The sequence below is a fragment of the Numida meleagris genome, chromosome 18 (assembly GCF_002078875.1).
Source record: "Numida meleagris isolate 19003 breed g44 Domestic line chromosome 18, NumMel1.0, whole genome shotgun sequence".
Taxonomy (NCBI): Eukaryota; Metazoa; Chordata; class Aves; order Galliformes; family Numididae; genus Numida; species Numida meleagris.
This window is the reverse complement of record NC_034426.1, coordinates 9,728,056-9,740,437: the sequence shown is the minus strand read 5'-3', so window position 1 is coordinate 9,740,437 and position 12,382 is coordinate 9,728,056. Positions and strand designations below refer to the sequence as shown.

The following is a 12,382-nucleotide window of genomic DNA, read 5'->3' as shown; positions in this document are numbered from 1 at the left end:
CCTGCCCCAGGCGTGGGCTCTGACAAGCTCTGTGGGTGCAGAAATCAGTCCCATGGAATCAGGGGCTCAGGATCCACAGGGGGAGACCACAGTTTGGTTTTTGTTTGGGTTTTTGTGTTTATTTGTTTGGTTTTGTTTTTAAACACACAGGTCAGCTGCACAGGTTTTTGCCTTCCAAAGCAGACAAAGCAGATCTCAACTCCCAAAAGCTTTTTTTTTTCTTTTTTAAATATTTTCAACTTGTTACTTAACTATTGATTCTAAGGAGAAAAAAAATCTGGTAGGAAAATGATAATTTTCCAGTTAAAGGAGAGGAGGGAAGGTTCAATGGCAGAACTCCAGCCATTTCTACTGAGCACATCTCAAGCAGATAGAACAAAGTACTTGAAAATAGCAGCACATGTCCTCCGGGGCTCTGCCCAACCTACTTTCTAACCATCCAGAGAGGAGGTCCCACCACTTCCGTAAAGGAACTGCTCCAAAGCCATGTGTGGCTCTCCCACAGCCCCTCCCTACCCCCCCTGCCGGGCTGGGGGAGGACATGCTGCTGCTGCAAGGTGTTCTCCTGGGCTGCAGGCACCAAGGAACTCCTGCACCACCCCAGAAGGCTCTGGGCACCCTGCCCATGCCCCATCCGCCCCCTGTGGCTGTGGGCCTTGCTACAGCACCGCAGCAGCAGGTGGAACAGCAGCACCTGAGTGGAAAGTCCAGCCAGGCTGTGAGCCTGAGCCAGCCCCATGCCTGCAGGAGGCACAGCACCCCCACAGGCACAGCCTCCTCCAGCGTGCAGTACCCCAGAACCACAGTGTGCTGTGGGGTTTAATACCTGGGCTGGGAGGAGGATGCAGCTGCAGGACATCAGCGCTGTTTCACAGCCCTGCAGTTGTTCCCTATAAATAAAGGCTAAAAATTCTCCCTGGCTGTCACAGTGGCTGTAGCTGTGCAGGATGTGCTGGCAGAGCACCTGCACCCATGGTGGGATGAGTCCTGCAGTGGCCCAGGGCTGGGGCTGCCACAAGGCAATGGCCACAGTAGGAATGGGCCCCAAGTGCACGGGCACTGAAACCTGACTGCATCCCCTCCTTCTCGTGAAACACAGAGTATATGGAGCCCTGATTTCAAGGTTTTCACAAATCTGTAGATGCTTTGGCAAGAATAAAGCTTTGAGCCAGACCTGCTGCCAAAATTGCTTACTTTGGAGTCAAGCTTAAATCGAGTTTGATTTGATATAGGTTATGGGAATTAGCTTAAAGCATCTTGCATTAAAGGACTGGGCATGTTGTAAACACGAGCTAAACGTTTGCTTAGTGCTGAGGTTTCTGAAGAAAGGAATGGAAAATCAGAAGCAAATGAATGTGCAAGTGGCTTCCCAGCAGCAGGACAGTGCGCGCTGTCCTGTTCCTTTGCTGGCAAAACTCACCCTGACCTCTGAAATGGGTTGCTGCAGGTTCCCTCCTTCTGAGCTTTGTGCATGGCACAGGGACAGGTTCCACATCTGCACAGTGATATTGCTGAGAACTAAGGGTCCTTCCAAGGTTTATTTTTCATATCCTGGTACAGATAGGCAGTGCACAGCACTGCACTGTGATGAACTCCATGCCCCGGGGCCGACCCTCCTGGCGTGTGAGGCAGTGCTGAGCTCCCCCACATAACGCTGATCAGGTTGGACAGACCATATTGCATTTTTCATGCACTGGATCTCTTTCTGCAGTTGCTACTTTGCAGTATGGGGCTCCTTGAGCAGCAGCTGAAATCACCGCTGTGTGGCTCCTAGCGGTGATCCTGCCCCGGGTGTAACCCTGCTCAGTGATGAAGCAGATTTCCTAGGGCCAAACTTTCAATACAAGGGTCTGTGCAGTGAGCTTTTTATTTTCACAGTGCTGGGGCTCTCAGCCTGAGCCTGCAGCAAGACGCAGTGGGGCTGAGCAGGGGCATGGGGTGCTGTCCTGGAGCCCTGCGGGGCTGCATGCATGGAGCTGTTGCCCTGCAGCCATGTTCCCATGGAGCACAGGGAGCAGAGCGGGTGCCCAGGGCTCTGCATCCTGTGGGGCATGGGGCTGGTGCTGCTCCCAGGGTGGCCCACTGGGCTGTGCTCTGATCACGAGCCCTCTCCTCTCTCCGCAGGCGTGGGCTGCAAATTCAGTTGCGATGGAGACCGTGTCCCTGGAGCACCAGATCCAGAGCGTGCAGAGGCACATCGCTTTCCTGAAGAAGGAGCAGATGGAGCTGCTCCATGGCCTGCACCTGGAGATCCTCCGCCTGCAGAAGCACTGCTCAGGTGAGAACTGGGCGTTGCACAGGGAGCCCAGCACAGCACATCCTGCCTGGCCCCATCTGCTCCGGTGCCAGTAAACCCTCTGAGAGCAGCCCCTGCCAGTGGGCACTAGCAGCCGCCTGTCGCTGCAGAGTGCTGAGGAGCCAGAGCAATTCTTATTCTGGGCATCAGCTGGATGAGCGGGTAATAGCAGAAGAGTCTGTGGCTATAATCCATCATTAGGACCCTCTTCCTTTGTTTTAACTCTGCTCGGAGCATGCTTCTGAAAGAGGATCAGCCTCAGCGCTCAGCACTCTGTCTGGGCTGGCTGTGTGTGCCTGCATCCTGCAGGACTCTGCAGTAGTCACCACCCTGGAGGGATTTGCTGGTCTAAGGAAAGGACAAAGAGCCGTTGTTGGCCAGCAAGGTGCTACTACCTTTTCCTTCCATGATTTGTGCCCTCAAAGATAGTCCTATTATTAAAACATAGAAGTGCTTCTTCCTTTCTCCCAGATGCCATTCTCCCAAGGGAAGGAAAAGGGCTGAACTTCACCAACGATGGGGTGAGTGGGCATGGTACTGTGCTGAGGCCCCTCTCAGAACTGGAGGAACATGGGTTCCTGGGCTGGGGCAGGTCCCCCCATCCTCCTGCCCACCCCTGGAATTCACCCCGGTGCCTCTCATCAATAACACAGCCTGGCCAATTACTCATTGTCTTCCAGCTCCTCATCGTCACTGGGAAACAGAGACATGAGGGCATTTCTAAAATTGTCCATTCCCCCCCATCCTTTCTGAGCTTTTGCTGTTCCGTTTCATTATTTTAATAGCTCCATCTGCAGCCTCTCCAGATGTGTGAGGCCATTGGACCCTTATGCATAAATCAAGCAAGGAGGTCTTGAGCTGCCCCAGCAGCAACGGCCCTGTCTCATTTGCTGTTTGCAGCAAGCACCGTGCCCCATCCGCGAGGCGCACAGCTCTGCATCTGCAGGGTATGATGGATCCAAGCTCCTATCTAGCTCTGGGGTGACTTTGGATGTGTTCAGTGCCACTGCCTGCCATGCAGTTTGCTCGAGGGAGGTAGATGGGTTGGTCAGTGCTTCCCTGCCTGCTCCTGGCGTGTAGCTCATTGCTGCACCTGGATGTGCTGCTGTGACCTTGGGTTTTTGCGTCATGACCTTGGTGTCTCAGTGGCTTCACCACCAGCAGTGCCTGTCCTCCTACAGCTCTGCTCTGCAGCTGCTCACTGATGGAGCACTGGCAGCTAGGGAGGGGCTGCAGCACCCACTGAGCCCTCTGCTGCACCGCCAGCGTGGGACAGTGGGACAGCAATACTGCAGCCACACCGCGGGGTCAGGAGAAGCTGACCCCAGTAAAGCCCTGCAGTGCAACATCCTTGGTCGGAGGCTTTGCAGGAAGATAAACGCAGTGAAGCACAACGTAGTGTGATTCATTTGCTGGAAGGATCCTTGCGCTACAGCAGAGAGCTGGCTCCCCTCCCACTCCCATTTTATTTGCAAAGTATAAACACAGCAGAAATAGCAATAGATTCTTTCAGACTCCTCTGTTTCTCCTTTTACTGGAAGATGAGCTCAGCTGCTGTGGCAATAATTAGCACGTTCCCAGCGTTAGCAGAGCAGCGGGAGGAGAGCTGCACTGCCTGGAGGGGCCGCGGTGGCAGAGCGAGGGCTCCGCGTGGCGCCGGGCTTCGGGGAGCTGTGCTGCAAGGCCGGTAATGGCCTCTGCTGGAACCACGCGGTGCAGCGAGGGCATCACGGCCACTGCTGCGTGTGGCCGCAGCCCCAGGGGGGACACTGGGGACATCAGGGCCCGACCCACCCGTAGGATGGGGTACACACGTGGGGCCGGCCGTGGGAGTGGCACGGGGAGGGATTCCAGGGCACCAGCACTCCAGCACAGAAGTGGGGACACCGTCCCGCGCATCACTGCGCAGGCAGCAACATCTTTTCCAGCAGGAGCCGGCTTTAGGTTTCATTTGGAATCTTTCTGAGACTCCGAACCCATTATTTTAACTTCAGTAAAATAACACAGCTGCCATTGATTTTCGGTGGGGCAGGCAGAGCGCTGAAAGCTTTCCAGAAATTGCATTACGTTCTCTGTTACTCTGCATTCTCACCACAGATTTGTTTTCCAAGACAGGCGGCAGAGGAGCCTGAGCCAAGTGCTCCGTTTCAGGACGGCATTGATGGGGATTAGAGTCAACACAAAAGCAGATTAAAAGAAAAATGTAGGGCAGAGATTAACCGTTTAAATTCATACTCAGAAGAAGAAAAAGCCCCAGGATGACCGAATGCTGCCGTTGTCCCTCTGCTCCTCCTCTGTTTGCTGGTGGCTCGGTGATCTGTGATATTCACGGAGAAATTGTGTGGGGCTGTGGTTGCTTTGGGTCCTGCTCCGCTTGCACCACACGCTGAGGCAGAGCCCACTCTGCGGGCAGTAAGTGATGAAATACTTCAGGCGGCGGTTTACGCTTTGGTCTATTTTCAGTCCATTGCTCCGCTCTTTGTCCTGGTTTAAAGCGCCGAAAATGGTTCAGCAAAGAACAGACGCAACGCTGTCCCAGCACCGAGCGCTGCCGCGCTGCCCGGAGCCGCCCGCACCAGCTGCTCCGCGGGCGCACGCGGTGGCAGAGCAGCAGCGCTGCGCCGCGTCTCACTGCCGTCTGGTTTCTCTTCCAGAGCTGACCCACGACATTGAGATGAAGGAGCTGGAGGCCCGCCAGCAAGGTGAGAGCAGTAAGCCGGCGGGGGGACGGCTGCAGCGCTCCTGGGGGCGGGGGCGGCTCAGGGGGCGGCGCGGACCTTGGCCTGGCGGATCGCTGGGGCGCTGCGCGCAGTTCGCAGCCCGTTAGCATCGCAATGGGACGGCTCCGAGAGCCTGTGCCGACCCCCCAGGGAGGTTTTGCATGTGAAAGCGAGCATCCCTCGGGTTTGCTTTGCTAATCCCCTTACACAGAGCCCGCAGGGGCACTGCAGACCCCCGGGGAGCGACTCAAAGCTTGCAGACCGCTGAGCCCCGGGAGAAAGCAAACAAGGACGGTCGGTGACCCCTGCGCTCCCCCCCACCCCTGCGCGCTGTCCTGGGCAGTCGGAGGCCGATTTGGACCCTCTCCCAGTGCCGCCATGTAACAGTATGTCCCGTGAAAAAACCCTCTGCGTTCCAAAAAAAAAAGGGGGGGCAGAAAAGTCCTGGTGTGCTCAGCATGGCTGCAGGCTGCAGGCACGAGGACGGCGAGCTCCGTGGCACCGAGCCCTCATCCCGTCCTTCCCTCGTGTCTGGGCCCAGCACTGCCCAGGTGCCGTGCACAGCAGAGGATGCTGTGGGAGCATCTCCTCCTCTCTGGGATGAAGCCAAACCACATCCCTTGGCCGTCCCAACACGATGCCATGGCCACATGCTGGGGGCTCGGCTGCTCTCCCTGCAAGCCCGGTGTTGGCAGTGCCAGCGCATGGCGGTGACCATCGCCTGCAGAGCACCACCCACAGGGCTCTGCCCATCAGGCTGCCTTAACAGCTCCTAAAGAGTACAATCCCATTTGGTACATTTATGGGGCAACAGCCTAAATTAAGATGCCATCAAATGATCACTCTTCAAATACCACTCATGTAATAATTACTGTGTGCAGCTGCCTCCCTTAAGATCTCATTATAAAGCATTTCTCCTTTGCAGAAAGCACTTAAGAGCCAAAGCTGTAAAGTGGTTGCAACGTGTATCATAACAGGCAGAGCTTTCTGCTAGCTGTGGTATCACGCCCAGGCACGCTGCGTGCTGTGCGGGGCTGTGCATCCACCCCTCATGCTGTGCTTGAGCGGCTGCCTTCCACCACGTCCCCCTGCCCCGCTCTGCTCGCATCTGCCCAGCACCTCTGATGGCAGAATGCAGGGAATGCCACGTGGTGCCACGTCCCTGGAGTCCCCGCACCAACAGCATGTCCTTCCTTGTAGAGTTGAGAATGCTCTTTGTCGAAAGGCGGGAGCCTGAAGCCACAACCCCTTGTGCCCAGCCCCTCGCAGGGGCTCAGGCCAACATGGGGCACCTGGCCTGGTGCTGAGCTTGTCCTCATGGACTGCAGAGGGCATTTGCGTGTACAGGAAGGTGGGATAGGTGGGTGGGAGCCGGTGCCATCCTCCTGTGGGCAGCAGGAGCCGCAGAGGAGCAGCCCACATGACCCAGGCAGGGCGGTGCAGAGAGTGCAGGAACAGCACGCAGGGCTTGTATGAAATCACCTATCTCCAGGTGTTGCAGGGTGACTCAGAAGGGCTGGGGCAGGGAGGGCACTGTCCCCAATCCTGGCTGGGAGCTGTGGGGAAGTGCTGCTCACTGCAGCACCGCTGCTCGAACATGTCCTGCCAGTGCCCGTGCCTGGCAGTGACTGCTGCAGTGCAGAAAGAAGCCGAACAGGTCAGGTGTTAGGCACAGGGTGGCGGCATGGGGAGCGCGCCGTGGCTGGCAGCGCCTGTGCAGGAGCACTCAGGTCCTTCCTGCACACTCAGCAAGGAGAGCAGCAAGGAGAGCAGCTTCAGATGTATAGGCTCCTGTGTGCCCATACATATACACACATGTGTATGTGCCCCCAGAAAAACAGCCACACATGTGTGCGCACATTTACACTGAGATGCTCGGCTGAGCCTGTCCCAACTGCCCAGTAATCCTGGATTAACATTCTCTGTCCTCTAATCTGGCTTTCCAGTCTCTTGGCAGAAGGGCAGCAACACCCAGTGTGCTGGGCTGATGGCGTTACTGCTGGGCTTTTCTCTCCCATCCTGAAACTATCCCCATGCAGAGGGGACCGTGGGGTACAGGGAGGGGCTGCGTGCACTGGGGGGGAGCCTCTGCTTGGGCATCCCATGGGCAGCTTTGGAACCACGACTCCCAGAAGCGCCCAGCACCCCATGGCACAGCTGGGACATGCCAGCACCCTGCATGGCCACCTCCATGCTGGGAACCATGTTGTGCATAGAGCAAAGCTCCCCTAACCCCTGCCTCCCTGCAGTCGCGCTGGATCGGGAGCTGGAAGAGAAGTGCCGGGCAATGGAGGCCCAGCTGCAGGAGAAGGAGAAGGACAACCTGGAGCTGCGCAAGGAGCTGCGGCACAAGGAGTCGCTGGTGGCCGCACTGCGCTCCAGCCTCCGCAGCAAGGAGCGGCACTTCCTGGAGGAGCTGAAGCGGCGCAGCCACCGTGTCACCATCCTTGACACCGAGCTGCAGAAGCAGACGGAGGCGGCTGCCTACCTCTCCCTGCAGCTGCATGCCACCGCCCAGCGCCTGCCAGGCCCCCGCAGCAGTGGGCGGCCACCCCCTGAGCAGCCCCCAGCTGAGGGCAGGCCGCAGCGCCGTGGCCATAGGGTACACCCACGGCGCCCACCTGGGGTCGGCACCAGGCCCAGGGACCCCGTGCGTGAGGAGCACGATGCCATGCCCGACCCGGCCCTCTTCCTCTATACAGCACGGCCGCCCGCCCCGCAGCGCCCATCACCACTGGAGCCGCCTGCTGAGCCCCGGGGCACTGCCACGGCCCCCCGGGCACAGCGCCTGCCACCGCCACAGGAACCCATAGCCAGGGCTCGGCCAGCCAAGGGTGAGCCTGGCAAGCAGCCGGGGCCTGGGCCCCGTGGTGCCCGCACCCGGGAGTAGGCATTGAGGTGGGCACGGCCTGAGTGGCCAGGAAGGCGCTGACCCCGAGGCACCAAGGTGAGCACCAGCCAAGGTTGCTGTTCCAGGATGGGAAGGGGGCAGCAGAAGGCAGTGCCCTGCTCGCAGCCCAGCGCTGAGCCCGCAGGGCTGGGCCGTGCAGAGCGAGGGGGGGTGATGCTGCATGAGGCTTGCCAAGGGGCAACAAAGGAACAAGGCTGGGACAAGGCTGCTGCAGGGTTCCCCCAGGCTGAAAGGTGCCCACCTGCAGCACCCAGCACTGCTCCCCACGCATTGCTGGAGCAGGTGTCTGACCCCTGTCATCTGCATGGGGTGGGCTCTGTCCACGTGCCAGCACTGCGTTCCTCATTGGCACCTACAGCCGGATGCTGTTTTCTCAGTGTAGACTGATAAGGCACTGGCAAAGCGGGGTCTGGTGCACTGCCACCCACGGGGCAGAGCTGGCCACAGTGCAGCCCCATGAGGAGCAGAGGCTGCAGATGACGCTTTGCCCGCAGTGTCCCAGCCATTGGAGCCCACCTCCTTCGTGCTGAGTTCAAAGCCCTTGGAAAGCATCACCCTCTCTCCGAATCAGGCTCACCTGCCTCCAGCCAACAGAGTACCCATACAGCCAGAGCTCTCTATTTTTGTAGCTCAGTGTTTATACCTTACAATGCTTTTATGAGACTCAGTAGCAGACCCAGGCCAGCTCTCCAAATGGTTAAGTCAAATCCCAAAGCACGATACGCGCTGTAGGAGGAGAGCAGCTTTTGTGCTGCCCTTTGGCTGTGACGGGCACCCACTGGGGGAAGTGTCCAACACCAGTGGCAGGGCCCCCCCGAGCCCCCAGTGCTGCCCCAGAGGCCTCTGGCCACGCTCCCAGGTGGGCACTGCATGGCAGCAGGTGAGGCACAACCTGGCGTCCCATGGGTGAGGCCCCTCCTGGCCTTGGGACCGGGCTGCTCTTCCCGGGCTCAGGGGACTTCTGCTGAGGGCACGTCCCAATGTTCTTTTAATGTGTGAGAGGGTAAAACACCTCTGTGTGTTCCTCTGCTGTGATTTGCACAGCCGCTTTCCCCCTCGTTCCTAGACAATCCTGATACACAGAGTGTGTTGCATTTTTATTATAAAGTTATTGATAAAATCATGTTGTTCATGACCGACCTGAGCATTAGAAAGGGAAGGGCGTGTAAGTACCCTCCTGTTCTCTGTAAATATCTCCCTAACAATCAGCATTTTTAGTGCCTAGTATGTAAATGAAGCAACCCTGTGGGAGCTGCAGGACCCTTCCCCCTTCACAGCCATCAGCTGCGCTCTGAGCTTGAGGGGGACATCCCATCTTGATGCCTCATGGCTTCTGCCCACCCCATGGCAGCCTGGACGGACAGGGAGGCAGCAGGGCCACGAGAGTCCGGGGCCAGCCCTGCATCCCTGGGGGAGCTGGGCAGGGCTGGCCTCATGCACTGCACTGCGGTCACTGCTGCTCCTGAACAGGGGGAAGCTCTAGAGTACTATATATACACACTTATATATATGTATACACATAACGCACTTGCTTTGAAGGGAAAACATTGTATGATTGTAATAGAAATGATGTTGAAATAAATTATTTTAATCTTTGTATTTATATAAAATGCTCAACGACATCTAAATGATCTAAAAACCCAACAAGGCAGCGCTCATGTTTAACCTGTGGGATGCAGCTGGGTGCATTGAGCCCAGGGAGCAGCAGGGCCCTGGGCAGCGCCTGCCCTGCCCATGTTTGCAAGGGTCCAGCTGCCCCCAGCCCCGGCTGCGGTGCAGGGCAGTGCCCCATCACTGCATTGCTCAGTGCTGTCTGGCTCCATGTGAGTCGGAGCGGTTAATGTAGCTGTACCCTGTGCCGTAGAGCTCTGTACATGGACACATAGAGACCGGGAGTGTAACTGCTGACACCTACATGCTCTGTATGGAACAAGCAATGTGTAAACATTGACGCATAAAACTTAATAATTAGTCTGGATAATGGATGCACAGCAATAACGCTCCATTGTTAAACATTACCTGATATATATAAAACACAGCGTGTTGGCAACTCCTGCATGCAGACCAACAGCCAGGCACTGCTCTTGCACCCGCTGCTGCTGTTCCACACTGTGCACAGCCGAGTGGGCCTGGAGCACTGCTGTAGTGATCTCCTTCCCCCCGTGTTGCAGCTCTGCAGGTGCTCTCCAGGGAGGGTTCGCACGGTGCCCCAGGCAGGCTGCTCAGGGAGCTCTCTTTCTTGACCCCATTAATTAAAAAGCCTTATTTTCTGAATGTGCTTGCTGGGGCTATCTAAGCGCTCCTGGCTATATCCTTCCTGCTTTGGATGTGTGGCTGTTGGGGCCCTCAGCAGCTCCCTGGCTCCATACCACCCACCACAAATGCCAGCGCTGTCCTGCACAGCACAGCCCGGCAGAGCCCTACTCCCCACGAGGCAGCATGGGCCCAGCGCCCATCTGATGTGCTACCACCCTCCTGGCAGAGCACTCCCTGACTGCACCTGACCTTCCAGCTGGCGACCTGCCCCTCTCTTGCACACCAAGGAGGAGCTGCCTGTATCCAGGTCTGGTCCTGTTGCTCGTTTGCCCAAGGCAGAGCTCGAGGCTTCCTGCAGGCTGTCCTCCTGCAAACTGAATCATGGCAGGGCACAGCTGATGGGTTCTATAGGGATATCTACAGGGAGGGGCATGGGGATGGGTGCTCCTGGTCTTCAGCCCAGAAAGGCTGAAGACAATCCAGCAAGTAATGTCCCCTTTGAAGTGACAGCAGTGGTCAGGGGTTCACTGCCTGCACAATGCTTCTCCATGCACAAGGTCCCCAAAGAGCTGCAGGGATGCAGAAGTGTGGCACTGGGAAGGTTAATCAGCAGCACAACAGTGGACTTCCACTTGGGGGACGGAGGTGACCATGGCGGGCTGCTTGCTCCTGCCAAGCTGCTGGGTCCCTGCCTGGCTGGGCCCAAGCTGCTCAGGGCACAAAGCTCAGCCTGGCTCCCAGCTGTATCCCTACACCCCATGTGCTCTAATTGCATGGAATGACAGCGCCGCGTCTCCTGGCCGGTCACAACCTGCTCTTTGCTCCACGTGCCAAGCTTCTCCACTTGCTCCCTTCCTGCAGCACTGAAGTGATGCCCATCCCGCAGTGCCCAGGGCACACGCAGCACAGCACTTTGTGTGCGTACCGCATTGTGTTCGTTTTTCCCTGCGTTCGTCTTTGGGTAAGAGCAGGGCAGCAGGGCTGCAGGCACCAGCACGGAAGCACAACCAATAAAAACCAAAGAACATCTAAAACCCTATGGGATTTTCCTGTAAGTTTCACCTTCCAAAGATCCACTTTCCCACCACTGCAGTTACACCAGTAATGAGATGCCAAGCCCTGGGAACTCCCACATCTTCCTGTGTCTGTAAACTCAGACCTTCTTCCCAGGGTCTGCAGGCAGATGCTGAGCCACATCCCCTTGGTGGGTGCAGGGCTGTGTGCCGGGACCTTTGGGGCTGTGCAGGAGCCTGCTGTCCCCACCGGGTCTGCACCACCTCAGGCCGGGCCCCGCACTCAGCTCCCCCAGCCCCGAGCAGCTGCGGCTCCATCAGAGCAGGACATTCTCAGCTGGATGCACAGAGCTGAGCGGGACAGTGGCACCCTGTGCCTCCTGCTGGGAGAGGCACGGCAGCGGGATGGGTGCCAGAGCTCTGACACTGCACTGCTTTATGTGAGTACACAGTTTACTACATGGCACCATTATTCATTGGGACCATGTTCACGTTCACTTTTTTAACCAAATGCTTTTCAAAATGTATTCTCTACGTACCCAGAGACCAGAGAACGGACCTGTAAGCTGTACACGAGAAGTCACTGCGATACACCTATTTCTTAATGAAAAAAACTGAAATCCCTTTGGAAGTGCCCTTTCCTGCCCCAGCGTGGCCCTCTGAACCCCCACTGGGAGCAGCCCCCATCCCACCGCCACAGCCCCGGGCTCTGGCTCTGACACAGCTGGGAGCAGAGCGTGCTGCTCCGGTGATGGGGAGCGCCCATCCCTGTCCTTGCCCCCATCCCCACCCCTGTCCCTGCCCTCGTCCAGGGGCACAGCTGCAGGCCGGCCCAGCTCTGTGTGCCCGGAGGCCTCGAGGCCTGGTCCCACTCAGGTGCTGCTGCTCCCGGACCAACTCGTGGCACGGCGTCCCCAGATCACAAACCCAAGGGGTTTCAATCCCGAGGAAGGCGGCTGCCGGCACCCCGGTCCCGCACGTCCCTCACCCGACCCACATTCCGGAGACACCGCAGCCCCGGGGCCCCGCGCGCAAAGCCGGCCGCGACCTTGCAGGTGCCGGGAAGGTCGGCAGCGGCCTGCAGCGCGGCCTACTCCGGCCCGCCCTATGCCCGCGCCGTACATCAGCGCAGAGCCGCGCCCCTCGGCCCGTCCCAGCCCCACCGCCCCGCGCCGCGTTCCGCCGA

At 57.9% G+C, this 12,382-nt stretch overlaps 1 protein-coding gene across 1 annotated transcript; it reads left to right on the top strand.

Annotated features, from left to right (window-relative positions):
• Positions 2,125 to 9,526, top strand: LOC110407788 (coiled-coil domain-containing protein 92; the record flags this gene model as incomplete). The annotated part of the gene is given in 3 exon segments (XM_021415873.1): positions 2,125 to 2,278; positions 4,951 to 4,998; positions 7,266 to 9,526. Coding segments are annotated over 3 exon segments (843 nt in total), but the record flags the coding sequence as incomplete, so codon positions are not given.